Genomic DNA, 19,968 nt, shown 5'->3' on the forward strand with positions numbered 1-19,968 from the left:
TTTTACTTAGCCACTTCCTGCAGTGCAGAGTTCATTACATTTCAAGAAAGTCAGTTTCATTTAACATTTTGTTTAAATTGCTTAAAATCTTTTATGTTAAGAAAATTTTGTTGCCTGATTACCTGATGATCCTGATTCTACCAATCAGAATAAAAATATGTAACAACTGTTTTTAATGGCAATGATGTAACAACTAGTTCCATCTCATTGTAAAAATAATCAAATGACTAAAATTTGTTGTAATTTAGATGTGATGAAGATATTCACTTTCTTCAAAAGGTGCTGGGGAGATTTGCTTGACAGCTAATAAACTGTATTGCAGTATACTTCCTGTTTTAAACCGTAATACTAAATACTTATATTGTGGTTCTAAAAAAGACTTATAGGATGTAGTTGAAGAAAAAATTCTAAGACTTTGAACCACAACTGTGGTCCCTCAATTGCTGAGAGATGAATGTTGAAACTGACTGTATAGGACATTCAAAGTAAATTAAGCTTTAAAAAGCAATAGGTAAACATTTGTTAGATTCATAAATTCTGAATGAAGTACAATGAGTCCATTGTAGTCATTTATGAATTGAAAAAGAAAAACATCCCTCTAGAATTGTGTAGCTGGAGTTAACTGATAGTTATATTCATGGGAAAATCCACATATGTATATCACTACTCCAATGGCATTTTTTAAAAAGATACAGATGTAAAATAAGATCAAGCTTCTTAATGGAACAGTATACAAAAAATCCTAAAGCTCTTTGCTTCACAAACCATCAGTCTGTAGACTGGAAAGCACAGCTGCTTTATAGAATGAACTACATCAAACTGACTCTCTGGGAGAGCAAACTCGGCCCTAAGCACGTGTGCAATCCTTTGCTGTGGTGGTGATTACTGTCTATGTCATCTTCTGAAACATTCTTATGGCTATTGAGAGTCACAAAGAAGGACCATGTAATGCATGGAAATGCATTTCAGTATCCCTAGATAATGACTCACCTCTTCCTCTTGGGGTAAGCAAGGATAGACAGAGTAAAATTAAGTGAGAAATGCTTGGAAAGGAAATCCTAAGTAGGTTTTAGAATCCCTGACCATTTTCAATCCATAAGCCTGAGTTGTGAAAACAGTTGTATCTGAACTGGCCAAGTGTGGAAGTTTCTGGAAAGACTTCTACAACTCTACTCCCAAACACAAATAACTATTTTTTTCAAATAATTTATTTTATTTCATTTTATGTGCATTAGTGTGAAGGTATCAGATCCCTTGGAATTGGGGTTAGAGTTATGAGCTGCCATGTGGGTGCTGGGAATTGAACCGGGTTCCTTTGGAAGAGCAGACAATAATGCTCTTAACTACTGAGCCATCTCTCCAGCCCATCAAATAACTCTTCCATAATCAACAACTAACTATGTATAACCTTTAAGAAATGTGTACTACAAACAAAGGGCAGTCCTTACCTGAAGGTTATTATTGTGATAGGTACAGCAAAAGAGACAGGCTCCTTCTCTCATTTGCCCATACCTGCAAAAAGAACCCAAATGTATCCCCTAGTCTTAACTGGTTAGCCAGTTAGAAAACTATGCAGAGGTCCTTTGTGGATTATAATAGCCATGTGTGTCTGTTTGTGTCTTTCCTCTAATTTGTAATCCCAGGAAAAGATTATTTAAAAAAACAAAACAAAACAAGAAAACCAGAACAGCAGAAAACATTGTTTACATTGCCCATGGGACCAGCTAGTTTCAATTTGCCAGGGCCTGGCTGGCAAGCAAAAGGCCTGAGTCCAATTCTGTTAGTCTTTCTTCCAACGTCAAGTAAAAGCACTGCTGAGGCTCACTGGGGACAGCTGTCTGGTCCCTCCCAAAACTCACACCCATGAGGAATCCTCAGGGTCTGCTCTGACACAGAGAGAGGGGAGAGACAGAGACAGAGAGACAGAGACAGGCAGAGACAGACAAAGAGAGATCGGCAGCTGATTCTTTCCAGAGAGACCACAAAGGAACCTCAGTGAGTTACTACCTCCACTGCCCTAAGAGGAAACGTTCCTTATGTGAGGGAGTGGCGACAAGGTTCCCGTGCCAACCATCAGGAAAGCATTTGGGCTCTTAGAAGAGGCCATGAGTGGTTGGCCTCTTCCGTCCTGAGGCAGCCAAATTAGTGTGATAGTGGGCCATTACCATGCTCCCAATCGCCCCTGTGAAAAAGGTGAAAATAGAGACGAAGACTTTGATTTTCAAAACCCCATTCTTAAGTATTGTGTCATTATTTAGGTGATTATAAGTCCTTACTTAATGTCATGCCTTCTTGGACTGGGAATTAAGATTAACCATGTATCAGGTTGTTAACTGAATTCTTGTAGTTTACAGATGTCTTCCATAAGGTCTACATAACAGTGGAAAGCTAAACATCCCATCTCCCAAAGGATGTAAAAAAGATGAGGACAGATCAAACTTGTGTTTCCCTGTCTAAGACAAGCTTCACATTTTGTGTGTTTGATACAGTACTGTATAGACAAGATTTGATTTGTGACAAAAAGTGATAATTAAGGTGCACATTAAGTTTTATGCAAGCTCACTCTACCTTTTCTTTTAATTCTGAAAGCCAGTAAAAGTATCATCAAAACCAATATCAAATCAAACCAAAACCTACTTGCCAAGAGGTCTAATTGACTTGCAAATATCAAAGGAGTTTTGATATCAGTGTTCCCACCAGCATTTAGTTCTTTCTGTCCCAGTCCAAAACAGAAATGATTGATCCAGGCCTTCTGGAGTGACTGGGCAAGCCCCTTTCCCACTGGTATTGTAATCAGTCCTGAGTGTCTGGCCTTCTGAATATGGCCAATAGCAACAGTGGGTTTTTATAGATCATTTAAGACTTGGAAAAAATCCCCAAGAGAAGCAAATCTGTAGCTAAGCCCTCTTCTTTATCAGGTGCTGTTTATCACTTTATTTAATACATGATTTCATCTTATCCTCAACTATGACAAAAATGTTATTATTTTGTACAATGAACAATTATATGGAGACCTACAGAGCCTAAGTGACTTTTTTGAGTTATACACCAATATTTGAGCTCCAGGAGGCCCCGAGGCTTAACAGCAAGTGGATCAGAGTTTGAATCCTGACTCCACCAACCACTTCAAATTCTGAGTCTCACTTTTCCCACCAACATAAGAAGGAAGTATTTTTAGATTTTAAAGTTTGCTTATATGCAATTTGATTTACAATACAAACAGTTAAGTAAAAGGAAGGTTGAGCCGCCCTACGTGTAAAACTGTATTCACTTACTACAATGATTAAGAAGATTCAGTTTCCCAGCACGGTGTCTTAAAGTGTGTTCTCACTGTGTATTGCTCAAACGTTTGATATAGTGAACAACCTGTATACCTTCAGTTGATTATTACTCAGTATACATGTGTTTCAAAGTATCATATTGTACCCTTACAAAATATACAATCACCTTCTCAATTTGACAATAAAAACCCCAATAATTTTTACAAAATTTTAAGAAACTTGATCTGTGATTTTCTTTTAAGTAACACTCCTAAAGGCCTCTCAGCTAAGACCATAGAAAGGAAAGTGATACAGAAAGTGATAGAAAGGAAGTGGACAGAGTCAAGATCCTTGAATACAGGCTGTTGGGAACATAGGCAGAATTAATACAAATACAGGGTGTGGCAAATGACTTCTTAAGCACAAGTGTGCTCTGATTCCAGGGAAGGTGCTGGAAGCTTCCTTGAAGAAGAAGAACCTAGTGGGTTAAGTATTACTGGAGACACTTCAACAAAAGGGTGACATGGTGGACAAGTAAACAGATGGCATGTAGGGAGAAGACAGGCATCGAGGGCTAGGCGGAAGTCTGTGAGCACGGGCAATTCTGTCTAACGCCAGGCCATTCTGATTTGTGCAGACAAGCCCACAGGCTATGGCTCCAGCACTCGGAGGGCACCCCAGACAGGCATTGTAGACGAGTGCTGCTTCCGGAGCTGTGACCTGCGAAGGCTGGAGATGTACTGTGCCCCGCTCAAGCCCACCAAGTCAGCCCGCTCCATCCGTGCCCAGCGCCACACCGACATGCCCAAGACCCAGAAGGTAAGCTCATGTGGATGGAATGCAGCTGCTCTTGAGCGCTCTGTCATACATGGTACGGGGGTGGGGGTGGCAAGTGGAAATTCCGTGCTTTGTCTCCCAGATGTCAAGTCAAAAAGCTCTATCCCACCGACAGGGTAGTTTATGAGTCCATCCGTCCAACCACCCTCTGCTCTAAATTACCTTTCCACTGCCCTGGACAACATAACACTTGGAAGATGGTGGAAAGCAAGGACTAACCCTGTCGAAACTCAAGTTGCCCAGTGAGACCTTTGGGCTCAATAGCATACCAAGTTTTATTTACCAACAAAATTGTAATAATGATAGTATATACTGCAACAAGTGGTCAGAGCTCAGTAAGTTGATATACTCTGAGATGTAGTCCATGTATGAGCAGAATGCCTTCCCCCAGTAACGGATAGACAAAGATTAACATTTGCCATATTTGTATCTAACAACACAATTTGTAAGTCCTGAAATTCTACAATGGTTCAAAAACAGACTCCCTAATGGAACCTATTTGAAATCCACAGTGGAAATTATAAATTTAAAAAAATAGTGAAAATGGACATACTCTCTTTAGCTCTAGGAATGCTTAGGTGTTTTTAATGATCAAAACGCAAGGCATCATTTGTCCAAATATTTATTGTAAAGCAACCTCAGAAAGACCACCTGTCCTGATACACTTGTGAATGAATGGATGAATGAATGAAAAACAAATATATTAGAGTCTAAGTAGAGTCATAGTCCTTATATAGATACAAGAAGGAAAAAAGAAGAAAAAGAGAAAGAAAGGAAAATAAAGAGGGAAAAGCCCTCTCTTGGGTGTTTTTAAGGGATTCTTTTGGGGGAAAAATGGGAACATACAGATTCTATCATTGAAACAGAGCCAACACTGCAGAAAGCACAAGATTCTCAAAAGTTCACAATGATACCTTTGTTGTTTCCGGTCCTAAACCACAGCCCAGGCTGAAGGGGGGCTATGGTATCTTAGTGGAGATGTCACCCCTGTAAGTCCCCTCAAAGGATGTGAGGGGACTGTTCAGGACTTGGTATATACAGAATGCAGGAGGCACAAAGGTCAGAGAGAATGTCAGTGTGTGAGTGAAGGGCAAGGGATCACTCCTTCTGATTGAAGAGGAAGTGGGGGTGTGAGAGACAAGGCCCAAAGTTCTGGAATGTCAGTGCTGGTGCCTGGGTTGGAGACCCTCCTCTAGCACCAAGGCTGGTTCCTGTTTCCTATGGAGCCCAGACATTCTGGGCAGATTCAAAGACTGTCTTCATCACAGAAACCATCTATTCTCAATGCCATTGTTTTTGTGATGTTTGCAGTCCCAGGCCCTACCTACAACCAAGAAAATGAAGCCTCAAAGGAGAAGGAAAGGTGAGCCAAAGACACACCCAGGAGGGGAACAGAGGCAACTCAGCAAATCAGAGATAAGGAAGAGCAGAGAAAAGAGAGTGGAGTAAGGAACTGGGAACAAAGAGGCCAAAAAGGGAAGTGGCAGAGGCAAGGCTGAGAGAGGAGCCGACAGCAACTCAGAAAGGCTATAGAGGAAACGAAGAAAAGTAGTCCCGGCTGAAGTAGATAATGTCTGTGATGGAAGTCAAAATAACCCACTATGAATGTGGTGATTGCACACAGAAAGAGTGGAACACCACCAACAACAAATTTAAGAAAACATGCCAACAAGACACACCCTTCCCCTTCTTCAGAAAAGAAACCAGAGTAACAAGTATCCAAACAGCGAGCACATCTTCTCCATGCATTCTAAATTTTGCACGGATCTGTTATAGAAGAATTGCCCATGTCAATATATGTTCAGAGTTAAATATTAACCCTAAATTCGCAGCAACACTGTATTGTGTCATAGAAGTTCCCAGATTTCTTCCCTGAATTTCACTGGTGGCTCTGCTTCTTAGTCAAGTCCAGGGTTTAGGCCAAAGAGCATCGACTATTTACAGAAAGTCCTGTGAGGTAACCTTTAAAAGATCACTGAACTTTTACTTTGTGCTGTGGTCTCAGACATGAAAGATGTATTAGTTTGTTATGGCTGCCGTAACAAAGCAGCATAGACTCGACTCTCAGCAGCTTAACCCACAGACAATTTTTTTTCCCCTCATACTTCTGGAGAATGGAAGTCCTCTTTCAAGCCATCAGTCACTTGGAGGCCTCTTTCCTGAGCTCCCACAATCTTCTCACTGTACATACCTCAGTGTCTAAATACTGGGTTTTCATTAGGATACCAGTGAGAGTGGATTGGGGTTCATCATAATGACCTCACTTTAATTTGATGACCTCAATATTCTGTATCAAGTGCACTCTATTGTTGAGGTACTAGAAATTGGAACCTTATACATGAATTTTGGGCTAAAGGATGGCAGTTAGCCCATAATGAACACATCTGATATCAAACTATATCATTTAGTTATATCTCCTAGGAAAAAACATCTTTTTATTTTCAACTCTCCATCTCTTTGTTCTCTCCCTCACTGCCCCTCTCTTCAAACACACACCCACACACTCTCACAAACACATTCTTTCACTTATACTCACACACCCATAAAAACTCACATGAGCTTACACACACGCATATATACAGTCACACATATACACACACAATCACACACACTCACACATATACACACACACATTCTCGCACAGAACTCACACATACATATTTATACAAAAAACTCACATACACTCACACACACACGCTTACACACCCACTCATACACATATGCATACACACAAACTCTCTCTCTCTCTCTCACACACACACACACACACACACACACGCACACACTTAGACACACAGCATACACTTAGAGCCAGATGTTGAGATCTCAAATCCTATGAGGTTCTTCACTAGAAAGCCCTTATGACCATGCTATGTTGGTGCTGGTAAAGGCCTTGGAAGCCGTTTGATTTTGTCTCTTTGTTTTAAAGACCAGAATACTGAGATCTGGATATAGGTGGTCATGTGTTTGGTTTCTAAGCTTCTTCTAAGCAGCAGACAACAACAATTAATCAAAGTGAGTCAAGTACAAAAATAAGGGAGAGTGCAGAATTGGACATGGGAAGTCTCCCCTCGGTTTAATACTTTTCTGCCAGAAGAAAGGTTACCAGTGCTCTTAGTGCTGAATTTTCCAGAGGTGAAGAAAGTGACAATCAACTCACAGAGAGTCGGTCTTGGTGACCTTTGTCCTTACTTCCCTTGATTTAATCAGTACAAGCAAGACCTTCCTGGAGCAGGAAGCAAAGATGTCAAGAGAATCCAAACTGTGAATTACCACACTAAGAGAGTAGAAGGCAGAAGCACTGCACGATGTCCCTTTGGTAAAATGATTGAAAGTCACAAGTGAAGCATTTCATCTGTGTAACCCGCTTTGAAGAAGTCCTGCTATAAAGAACTGTTCTTTCTGCCTAGTCCTTCCCGGTCCTGAGACATATTTTTTTCTATTTCCGAATCACTTTTTCTCCACAGCTCCCTGAAAAGCTAGGATGTCTTCAATATTACAAAGGTGTCCAGAGCTCAAAATAGGACGAAAGGTTCAGTTCCAAGTCTGTGTCAAAACCCCCAGTGAAAACCAGGCCCATTCCAGCATCACTGCAAAAGAGATGCCAGGTTGTCAGGCAAAGCTGCACTCTGTCAAGACAACACACTTTGGGGCCAGCCCCAGGCAAAAGCTGACTAACGCCACCTTGGCAGAGACTCCAGACACAGATGGCTCTTCAAGAGACCACAGTTCAGCAATTTATGTCCTATGGAAAGGATTGGGTGGTTGTATCTAATTACAAATTTCATTCAAGGAAAACTTAAAGCAGCGAGACTTTCTAGTTAAAATAAGTTCTCACAGCCCTAGACTGTGTTGAAATATATTTCTTTTTGAAATAGGTGTTAACCATTTTAAAGCAATCTTTAACATGCTACATGTTATTGCCATGTAATAGGAATCATGAAAATATAATAAAGCATTGTTCTTTCATCGAAGACTGCTCTTTACCTAGGATAGTGAGGCAAACAGAATAAATCAGAAAAGGCAAGTGAGCTTTGCTGACATCTCACATACTTGAAATGTTCTTCTTTGGTACAAACTGAAATTGCTCAAAGACTTAATGCTAAATATTTCACAGTAAATGTGATCTATTCGGTCAGTATTTTCTTTAATTAAGCAGAAAACCCTTTCTTTAAAGTTCCCACATTTCCAGTTTCAAGTGTTTCTGTTGAGGCAAATTGAAAATTTAGTTTAAAGTTGATTAAAATATGTAAGGAATCATCATTCTGAGACAAAACTCAATTAGACTATAAATGTCTAAGTGAGGCATAAAGCTTATAAGTTGGAAAAGCAAAATAGCAGCATCACAAACACAGAACTCTGTCAGACCTTCTCAGTGCAAGCCAAAGCTCTTAACTGTCTAGCTCATCTGTGCCTCAGTTTCCTCATCTCTCAAACATGGTACCAACTGCATCTATCACATGTTGTGAGGACTTATTGAAAGTATATATAGGCCATCTGTGTCTGTGCATATATATATATATATACACATACATATACTCAAAATGATGCTTACAAATAAGAAGCACTATTGAAATACTAGCTGATATTACTGTACTTATGGAAATTAGAGCAATAGAAAAGTTCTCTGAAGTAGCGGTGTCTTGTATCACCAATCTTGCCAAGCCACTGTTTGACGGCAGTTCCAGTGATGTACATATTCGCCAACATATGACAGAAGAGAGTTCAGTAGACTAAGATTCCTCCCAACCTAAAGAATGCCTGATTCTGTGAAAAATTCCAATTTAAATGCTTAGTCTAGCTCTTCCACATGGAGAACTGCTAATATTTATTTTAGGGTCATAGAGTGAACTTTTCAGAAACCCACTGTTTTTTCTCAACCAGTTAAAATGTAATATGTGTTTTCATTTCATGGTGCCTGGGGAAAATTTAATTGTAGCATGAATTCTAGATCTTTCTAGTTTTAAGTAAAACTGCCAAAATAAATAGAACTGTGGGATGTTTCCGGGCTTGCATAGCTTCTGGGACGCCATGGTTCCTAGGGCTGCCGATGCCTTTCATTGGCACCTGATCTTTCAAACATTTCTTACAAACAAGCCAACCTCATACGGCTTTGAATGTGTGCTGTTGTGATCTAAGGGTTTGCAAATGAGACACAGAAATTTCTCCTGAAGAACGCCTTGTCTTCTCATAGCATCTTCTGATGCTCCCCTCCAAGCGACAGTAAGCAGGAAACAAGGCTTTCTGAGGCAACACAGTCTACAAGTGCTCGGGTCCATTAGAGTCTGTCTATAAGGGAAAAAGAAAATTAGTCTTTATTTGCCTGTTAGAAGGGAACGGGGCTTTTTTGAAATATGTAATGCAAAGTTCTCTTTTTAGCCAGAATGAAGTTGATAGCCTAAAATTAAAGTGAAAGCTTTTGAAAGCAGTGGAAAGATTGAGAGTCTTCAATGAAGTGCAATCCCATCTCATGAGTTAAAACTCATATCTCTACATGAGAATATCCACTATAGAATTTTCCTTAAATGTTACCTCAAGGCTGAAAGGCCAGTTATAAGTTCCCTTGACCTAAGCGAGAAAGGACACCTGACGCTAGTTAGAGAAGATTCTTCAGGAGCCACCAAACACGCAAGAATGAAGTCAGCTTCTCTCCCAAGGGCCTGATTGAAATCAGAATTCTTCCCTGCGGCCCACATGTTTGGGAACCCGTCTTTAATGAGATTTCTCAATGCCATTGGGTCTCATCCAGCAACCAAGATATATAATTTAGAAATGTCAACTTGGGTTTACACTCCAGAAGACAGAATTTAGATGCTGCAAATACCGGGGAACTGAGGAAAGACATGGCATAACAGATCTGTGAATCCATGCCTGTCACACCTCTAAGAAAGTTCTCACCACACCAGACACTCAGAAACAACTCTGTAGCCTGCTGGATGAGTCATAAAAACTAGGAACTGTTTTTGGAAAAACTTCCCATCTGTACTAAATATTACTGTTATAGTTTTTAGAAAGCATTGGTCAGGAGATTTTTTTTTTAATAGAGGGTTACTAGTTAAAATGGGAATACTATATATACTTGCAAGCTGATTTTAATTCTAAATGTCTTTGGTAGGAATTTGAAATCTATAACTCACTACAGTAACCAATCTTTCAAGAAGAGAAGGAGGCGTGTGTATGTTCAAATGAGCACAAGTGAACACATGTCTATGATGCATGTGTTTGTATAGCTTTTCTAACCCAGTCGGGTTTGTGCGTAAATGACTTTCCAAAATCATGGGTAAACACCGGGGTGGATTGCTTTCTTTCAATGGATGTAAATTCTTTTGTAAACATTACTTGTCATCCACAAAATCTCAAGATTCCTTTGTCTTCTGAAAAACTGTGGGGTATAGTCCTGAAGTAAGTGTTATTCAGGACGTAGGGGGAACATTTTTGGAAGGGCAGAGGAAGTAGTTTTTGTTTTCATAGTGTCTTTTAGGGGAACCGGAGCCTTCAACCCATCTCATCTAATGTACAGAAAACAATCTATAGATCTTTCTTACCTGTGGATCTCAATAGTTTCCCATTGACTGGAGTTGCAACTTGAGGAACTTGGTCCAAGTCTAAGTCTTGACTCCACACATGGGTCTGTTCCTAACAGCACCCTGCTGCTGTCACAGATGGCCGCATCTGCCCCAGGCTTCTGCAACCTCTTTATCCTTTCCTTTAAAATGTTTAAAATTATGTCTATCCTGGGGGAGTAATAATACGCCATGGTATGTATGTAGTGACTGAAGAACAACTTGGCCAAGTCGGTTCTCTCCTTCTACCCTAACATCCCTATTGTTAGAACCACTTGCTCCCTAAGCTGTCTATCTAGCCCCTACCCTCCCCTTTCTTAGCCCTCTCTTCTCTCCAGAACATCCACTTTCATTCAGTATAAGCATGATAGCAAATAGTCTTCTCTTTGTTAAAATGGCTCCAAAGTTCCCAGGGAAAGACCAAGAAATTTTAAACCAAACTTAAAACTGGCTGAATAGTCCTGACTTCCAAGCAAGAATTCATATGCCAAAAGTTTTTACAAAATTCTGTGTAAAGTCTAGCAATGCTCACATGGGGCTTTCTGTCTGGCCAACACCAAGAGGTTAAGTAATCAACGACCAACCAGTGCTGCCATCTGTGAAAATATGATGGGCTATTTTCACAGCTGTAGATAACAATTATGGCAAGACAAAAATTTCAAATAATTAAGAGCGAGAGTATGTATAGCAGGTTGAGGGCTTGGGAAAGACAATTGTGCTGTGCGTTTGGAAATGTGTGATGCCCATGTCATGGCAAGGCGTGTTTAAGAGTTTATGGGATGTGGCAAGACAAGACAAAAAGAAGGTGTAAGTGAAGCAATACGCGCATGGCAGTACCAGCTGACCAGGTCACTATTAAATGCTCTGTCTCTGGGAATATTTGTATTTTTTCAAAAGAATACAAGGTTAGGGGTTAGAGGTGCTTTTAGCGCCACAAAGAAATGACTGTAAAGTTGTAAAACTGTTTGGATGAGCTGCTCTTGTAGCTTGTTCTGCCTTGGAAAACCACTGATTGGCATGGCCTGTGTTTTCTTTCATATGCCCAAGGCTCCCATCAACCTCAAACAGATGCAAATCACTTCAACCTGTCATAGGGTTATTTTGTTCATCCTAAAAGTTCAGGGGAGTCTTCCAAGCTTCCAAATTTCTCTCAAGTCAGTGAAAAGGAAAATTCAGAACATAGAATTTGAAATGTTCTTGCCCAAATTTGTCACACACTCAGAGAATGAGAGGAAGAGGGCAACACCCTTTCTTAGTAACCCTGTGAAGCCATCACCAGTGCACTGAACTGACATCAGAAGGCTTTCCATGGCCTCAAGTCTCTCAAGGACATCGTGATACAAGTCAACACACACGCTAGCTCAACATTAGTAAAAGTCATATGCCAGTTGGAACGATAGCATTGTGAAAGCACGAGGAAAAATAACATCAAATCTGGTTTTCAGGTGAGAACTTACAAACATCAGTAAAATTAGCAGAATCTGGTATGTCACATTTGAACCTTTCAGCAGTTCCAAAATCAACTCTCTCAGGGAATGATAGCGTGACTAAGCTTATTTATCATCACCAACATCACCATATGGTTATTATTGTTATCATTATTATTTGAATTTATCACAAACAAAAAATAGCTAAACAACTTGCCCATAAAATCCAGTCTAAACAACCTTGAACCTGCAGGATTTTACAATATCCTTCTAGACTGGTAAGGACAATATAAATCTTTCTGCTGCTGCTGCCTAGGGAAAAAAATTTTTTTTCAGTATTTTCTACTTTTTATCTCCCTCTAGTCTCTTAACCATTTACCAGTGGTTTTCTTGCAACACAAGAAGATTTACTGGAAATCAAATCAGGTGGCTATTTAAAGAGTGAGAAAGTTGTTAAATTGGGTTAAACTAAATCAGAAAATAATGGTCGGATGACGGCAAGTTCCTTGGCTCCTGAGCATTCCTATCTACACATCATTTATTAAAAGAGAAAAAGAAAAGGAGCTGTGGGCATGCTCTCCCAGCATTCCCAACATTCAATGGCACTCTGTAAATCCAGAAAGTAGCTAACTTTGCCTATACTCAACAGAAAAAGAGGCAGCAGTTTAACGTAGAAAGTAGTTTGGTAGCAGGAACTGTTAAAAACTGGATAATAACAATAATGGCCAATACTTATTCAGCACTTTATTGGAAGATGTACCTATGCAAAAGACAATAGGAAGTTTGGTAGCCTGGAAAAATCATCCACACGTGTCTGTCCTAAAGAGTCAGCCACACTCCGCAGGAGCACAGGCCTCTCGGAGCATGCACTTTGTTCTTTGGTTTTAAAGTCCCATCCGAATGCACAGAGTGGATCTCTTGGCACTCACTCAGCTTGGCTGCCAGAGAAGAAAGGCCTTTTATAGAATTTTAACTTGGGATTCCTTGAAGACATCTAAATCATCCTCCACAATGCCATGTGTCCCCAAGCCAACCAGAGAAAAAGAACTACAGCATATCCTTTTCAGAAAATGAAGAGTTGATGTCTGGGCTACCTGTCAATCACTCGCTGTTCTTTCTTCTTCTATTTGCCCTTTTGTGGAGAAGGTCAATGCTGAGTTAGTACTTTGTGCTGTAAACAAGCTGCTAACATTCTATGCTGGGCATTATTTCCCCGGTGCCTTTCTAATAGGATGCCAGGCCTTTCCTAAACTATGCCCTACAATACTTAACTTGTTTGCAGTGGGTGGACGATGGAAACACAGTCTATTGCTTCCTTCCTGAAGTTTAAAGGGTCCATCATCTTTCTTTTCTATTTTGCCCCCTAGGCAAGTGCCTCACACGGCACCCCCCCCCCAAAAGAAATAGATATGGTGAAAAAAATCAGAAGTAATAACATCCAAAGAGCTACAGCTCTCACTAACTGAAAAGACTACATTTCCAGAGCTCTATAAACAACCTTGCAAATGTGGCCTAGCTGACATTGTGGTCAGGAAGGACACTGCCCTTGTTAGCTTAGAGCCCTCTACTTCTGACATCCTGCCTTCCTCTGTTAACCAGCTAAGGTGGTGGACAGCTGATGACATTTTAAGTTATATTGTTAGAAAGAAGTCTTTGAGGCACCAGGTTTTATCTAACCTCTTGGAATGGAAGATAGCAGGTCACCTCCAGAATTAGAAGAAACTGCAACAAATCCAAACCAGAAACCCAGCTTAACTGTAAGAAATAAGCAAGTTGGTGTTTTGTTTGTTTTGTTTTGTTTTGTTTTGTTTTTTGTTTTGTTTTCCCTCTCAAAGCTTCAGATTCCTTAAAGGTCAAATAGTCAAGATGCCAGTACCCATCCTGAGGACTAATATGAGAAATGACAAAACATATGCAATGGGCATGTATGAACTAATCCTTACCACGTGGTCGTTATTCAACTGATGGCTACTGTTATTTCCACTCCATTCTAACAACCATCTATGAGGACTCTGACAATTCCTCTGCAGCCTTAGGTACACCATGAAATCTTAGCAAGCCTCAGCCTGGAAATGGAGTGGATACAAATCAGGTCACCTTGCCAAAATGGATGTGAGGAGCCAGTGAGAGGATTTACTCAACCGTAAAGCCTCAGCAGGTGTCAAACAAGATTCTTGTGATGCTTATTGTTATTAACCTTTGATGATCTTCACCCTCAAAAGGTCCATGGGTAACTCTTCAGGGGAAAGTTTGAGAGCTATGGAAGAGAATAAATGACCTCTATTACAGATAATCCCTTCCCCAGTTCATTCCCTAATAAGCTGGTTAGCTCTTCTTTCAGAAGGGTCAGTTTCTTCCATCAACGCTAATGAGCTGGAAAACCGGCATTATTTTTTAAAATAATCTTACCTTCTCTAGTGTCAATAGGAAATAATATTTACTCACTACTGTTTTCCTTTCAAAACTCTAGCTGCATACTAGAAACAGTTTCAGCTGCTTTGTTTGTCTTGGACAAGCTGCTGAAGTGAAAAGTTTTTGCTTGGCTGCATGAGAAACTGTTTCATAACTGTTCAAGAAGTGCCTTGAAGGTGGATGCCAGCTCTGAGGACGGCTGCTTCTAGCAGGCCTCCACTTGCAGCCTATTGTCCAGGGTAGCCAGCATAATTAAATTAAGACAATGAGCGAAAGCAACCGATGCAACTGAGACCAAGTCCCTGAGTGCTTTTGTTCTTCACTAGCATTGTTTGCAACAAAGAAATCACATGTGAGCCTGGGAAGAGAGCCAACTGCAAAGCACACCACACAGCTGGTTTTAAATGGGTTCGCTGAGCCTTTGCGCTTGGAAAGCATGCTACTTAGGGCATTGGTGGGTGCATTTCAGCCCATAGGTCTGCTGAATGCTGAGACAGACCCACAAAATAACCACCAGGGGACACTTGTGCTCAACCTCAACCTGCCCACCTTCTGCTTTCAGAGAAAAAAAAAAAGACCCAGAATATAAAGTTCTGTAAGATAGTCAGTCTAACCTCCTTTTCCTCCTTTTAGCTGCTGTACAACCCTTGTGCATTTAAAAAGTAAAGTACAGAAGATAATTAACTGTGTTCTTCCACAAATTTGTAACTCACCTTGAGAACTGGGGATTCATCAGATCATGGAATTTGTTTCATGGTTACCAGTTCATTCTTGAATTGTTTTAGTGTGTGCATTTTAGACTCGCCATTCTTTGTTTCTAAGCTAGTGTGCATCTTAAATAGGAAAAGAAGGCTCAGATTCTTAGTGTAGTTCCCTCTCTGTTGGTTAATTTGGTTAATAGTTTTGCAGACTAGTGCTGTCCTTACAGCTATTTGAAGCATGTGGTGAGGTGAATCAAATGGGCCTGCACATAAAGTTCAAAATCGTTTGGGAACTTTGATTATCCTACTCTTCTGTCTTCCCTTCTTTTGTCTAGAAAATTGATTCTAAGGAGCAAAAGCTCACTTGTAGCTTAATATCTAATACTTTGCCCAGCAACAAATGCACATTAAGTGAATTTTATAATCATTGCATGCTATAAAGATGAAAAGCCTTGGTGCTTTTAAATGATGGCATCTCAAGGTGTTCTACTCAGGGCCCCCCTTCCTTCTGGCCTGTTCTTTGACAGTGGTCGTGGACCTGTTGCTGTAAAGAGTATTTTTTATGTAATGCCACCTTTCTTCTGTTCTGTCAGTATGATATTGACCATGGACTCACACAGGGCCAGTTTCCTCTCATGTTTCATGAAGGGCTCATTGGTAGAACGCATCCTCCCGGTCTCAGAAAGAAATCCCCACATGTCTAAGAGTCTTGGCTGATAGTTATTGGCAATATTCACCAGTATTAAGCCCTCTCACCATCCCTAAGTCTCTAAAGTCTATTAGTTCCTAACAGTGTTGCGATTGAATGGGTAGACATTACCTTAGGTAGAAGGAAAGGTTGGCAGTCCTGGCTGCCAGTGAGAGAATGACTGTTTGGTCTTGACATAAACATGTCCCAAGGATAAAGGATACTGTGACTTATGAAGTGTTACTCTATACCTATACCTCTCTATTGTATCTTCCTACAAAACTAGAGACAAACCCACAGTATTCCACGTTAGACTCTGAGCTTCAACAATCATGAAGCAGATGAGTCTTTGTCCCTATAGGACTTCTGTTCTAAACAGAATTCATCTTCCTTCAGTCATATCTTTATTTGTTGAGGAAATAATAATGGTATCAAGTCAAAGAACTTGGCATCTGGGCCTTAGGATTGTTACATTCCACTTAATATGACAAAACAAGGACAGGGAAGACAGGTCAGACAGTGAGGAACTCACCATGAGTACATGGGAGCCTGAGTTCAGATTCCTCAGCACTCGTGTAAAGCCGCCAGGGAGTAGGCATGGAAACAGGCAGATCTCCCAAGCTTGCTGTTCAATCCTCTAGCCATGTTCAGTGGAAAAAAAAAAAAAGATTGCAGTTCCACAGGTTTACCCACATTCACATCTGCATAAGCACATACACACACACACACACACACACACACACACACACACACATGAATACAAAGATGACACAGTAAAGAGAGGAAATGAATAATAACATCTAATACCTATGCTGATTATGCCTCCACTAGAGAAAGGGGCCTTCACAAACACCAGCTCCTCAATCTTAGAATGCAGCTACTGCTGTTCTGTTTTCTGGGTGAGGAACCCACTGTACACACAAGTACACAGGGCAGGCAAGCAGAAGAGGGTGGGATTTGAGCTTAGCTCGGTGTGTTGTGATTTTTTACCTGGCTTCCCAGTCTTCTGCTAAATGCTGCTTCTCTCCATGGAGGAGGGGTGAGGACACAATTTAAAGCAATATTTCTTTTTTTACAAGACAGTATTGTAAAACAAGCTGTAGCCAGACAACAGGGGTAACCTCAGAGTCTGATGAGTTTGGGGTGTTGTATTTGCTGGTTTGGTTTGGTTTTACTCACTGGGGTGGGGGGGGGAGACTACATGTTCCAGTCAAGAGGTTAGAGTTCTCAGCCCTCCTTCCCAGGAATGAGTCTGGGATGGAGGCAGATGGAAAGAGTGGCTTCTTGGTGTAATTACAAAGCGATGGTAACTACGCTACATGGGAGCTCACAGAGACAAGTCAAGTTCGGCTGAATTATTAGCTAAAGGCCTGTCCATCTGTGTGTTTCTCAAAGAATTTGAGACTTCAAACCTTCCTTTAGCTTGGTCGGTGAGGCATAAGATACAAAAGCCAGTGTGAGAAATAGCGGGCAGTCCCTAGAAAGAATCAGTACCAGTCTCCTGCAGCACAAGAACGAAGGGGAAGGCAGTTAAGTTACAAGAATTTATTGCCCATCTTGTAAAGAATCACAGGAGAGTGCGGAAGTTACCGTCATAGAGAAATAACAAATCTGTAAAGGTTCTGAAATACTGCTTAGTCTGTTTTGGTCCTTACGCTTTGCACAGGTGTATCAAGTTCATTGTCTATCACACAGTGACTAACAAACACAGGGATAGAGGAATCGCCCGAAGACATAAATGGATATATAAAGCCACAGCAACTTAAAGGCACCTTTTCTTTCTTCTTTGTAGGAAGTACACTTGAAGAACGCAAGTAGAGGGACTGCAGCAAACAAGAACTACAGAATGTAGGAGGGGCCTCCAGAGCAGCGGAGAATGTCAGCGCAGGACCCTTCGCTTTGGAGGCACAACCTGCGGCACATGGAAACACCTACCAAAAAAGAATAATAAGAAGTTCAATAACATTTCAAAGATGGGCATTTCCCCCAATGAAATATACAAGTAAACATTCCAACATTGTCTTTAGGAGTGTTTGTTAAAAGCTTTGCACCTTGCAAAAGTGGTCCTCGAGTGGGTAGATTGCCATTGATCCTTTATCAATAACGTTCTATAGAGAAAAAATATATATATATATATATATAATTATATATCCTAGTCCCTGCCTCTCAAGAGCCGAAAATGCATGGGTGTTAGTTAGATCCAGTTGCAGTAAATTCCTCTTTGAATTTTGGCTGCTGAAGCCATTCATTCAGCAACTGTGTAAGTGGTTTATGAATTGTTTTCCTGTTGTTTTTTTTTTGTGTGTGTGTGTGTGTCTTCTCACATAGCTCCTGCTGCTTGTTTTACAGAGTCCAATAACTTTGTCTATCTCCATTAGCCCCGCCCCTTCCTGACATTTTTATTTGTTGAATTTGGCCTCCTCAAAAGCAATAGCGAATAAGTAGTCAAATGGCCCACCAAGTTTTAACCCACCTGATTCCATCCGTGGCATTTGTACCAAATATAAGTTGGATGCATTTATTTTAGACACAAAGCTTTATTTTTTGACATCATGTTACAAGAAAAAAAAATAGAATGACAAAAACTGCAACTTTATAAAGTCAATGATTTTTAGGAGTGTGTTTGAAGCATAGAATGTCTCTTAAACTTTCAATGGTTCCTTCAAATGATAAGTTAGTATGTAACCTAATTAGCAGTTTCTCTTTTTATTTTTTCCATATAAAGCACTATGTAAATTTAGCATATCAATAATACAGGAAATATCAAACAGTATGTAAAACTCTGTTGTTGTTGTTTTTAGTACAATGGTGCTATTTTGTAGTTTGTTATATGAAAGAATCTGGTCAAAACTGTAAAAGGTGAAAGCAAAGCAAAAAAAAAAAAAAAAAAATGAAAGCCTGGAGCCTAAGATGACAAAATGAGAAAGGAAACTGAAAAAAGAAAGAAAGAAAATCCATCCTCTTGGGAGATGCAAAGGCATCCTCAGTTCTGCCTTCCAAGAGGGATATAAGATACAAAGTCCACTAAGATACACGTACCTGTCAAGTCCAGAGAGGAAGCTATGGAGTGGGACCAGCAAGAACCTAGGGATTTTAAGAGTCCTAGTTTCTTTTTACCACCGAAGAAATAAGTATTTGCAGCCTCTGCCACATGGAATCACCACCGTGTGACCTTGCTAAAGTCACTCCACCTCTCGGTGCCTCAGTTTCCTCATCTGCAAAATGGGGGCAATATGTCATCTACCTACCTCAAAGGGGTGGTATGAAGATTAAAAAGATAGACCTTCAGATTTTTGCTCTGGGTTTCCAGGAGGGTGTAACATCAGAACCCTTGAGTTGCTGGGATGCAAGGAATTCTGTAAATAACCCATTGACAATGTAGCTCCAAGGATCATTTGTTCATCAGTCACTGAGATGTCACTATGATATCCAAGTTCTCATTGGTGAAGCTGTCCAACTAGTGACTCAGTCTCTGCAACACTTCACAAAGTAAGAGACATTTGATTTACAGTTTGATTGACTTCTGCATTTGAACTCATGACTATAAAGACAAGTGAAGAGAAAGAAAGAAGATCCTTGCCAAGGTAGTTGGCAAGGTAGTTAATTATTCCATTTATCCACTCTTGCTCTTCCTTCCAGACACTTAGAATCTAGCCACAACTCTAACATTATCAGTGATACTTTACTCAGTCTGAAACTGCATTTGCCTTCCCCTTAGCATATAAAAAAGTCCTTAATATTCTTAAATTTTAAAAATAATATCTATTGAAATCACAAGTTACCTTAGTGGATATATAGTCTTACTCCTGCTTGTTATGTATTTGTTTTCTTTTGTGAAAATATGCTGGCCGGAATTGCTGCTGGAGAAGCAAAAGTTTTTCTTCTCAACCCTGAGACTCTCCCTAGTGTCTGCTCAGAAGGAAGAATCCAGCAGATGTGTAGGATACATTCAACTGGACATTGATAGCCAAAAACATCTAGAAAATGTTCTTTATTTATGGAGCAAGATTGTCTCCCTCTTTAGAACAACAACAACAACAATTATCCAATATTACATCTCATTATCTGCAGCCTTGATTC

General features: G+C 40.3%; 1 protein-coding gene across 5 annotated transcripts in view; it reads left to right on the top strand.

Annotated features, from left to right (window-relative positions):
• Igf1 (insulin like growth factor 1) overlaps positions 1-17,908 on the top strand; it is a 68,054-nt gene extending 50,146 nt beyond the window's left edge. For 3 of the 5 annotated variants that reach the window (XM_055627813.1, XM_055627817.1, XM_055627815.1), the window contains 3 exons: positions 3,898-4,079; positions 5,409-5,460; positions 17,681-17,908. In XM_055627813.1, coding sequence (XP_055483788.1) covers positions 3,898-4,079; positions 5,409-5,460; positions 17,681-17,706 — 260 coding nt within the window. In that variant the 3' untranslated portion in view covers positions 17,707-17,908. The remainder of the gene's footprint in view (positions 1-3,897; positions 4,080-5,408; positions 5,461-17,680) is intronic. The other 2 variants (XM_055627814.1, XM_055627816.1) reach the window with 1 other exon arrangement.
• The last annotated feature ends 2,060 nt before the right edge of the window (positions 17,909-19,968 follow it).

This window comes from Psammomys obesus, unplaced genomic scaffold (genome assembly GCF_907164565.1).
Source record: "Psammomys obesus unplaced genomic scaffold, mPsaObe1.curated_primary_1811, whole genome shotgun sequence".
Classification (NCBI taxonomy): domain Eukaryota; kingdom Metazoa; phylum Chordata; class Mammalia; order Rodentia; family Muridae; genus Psammomys; species Psammomys obesus.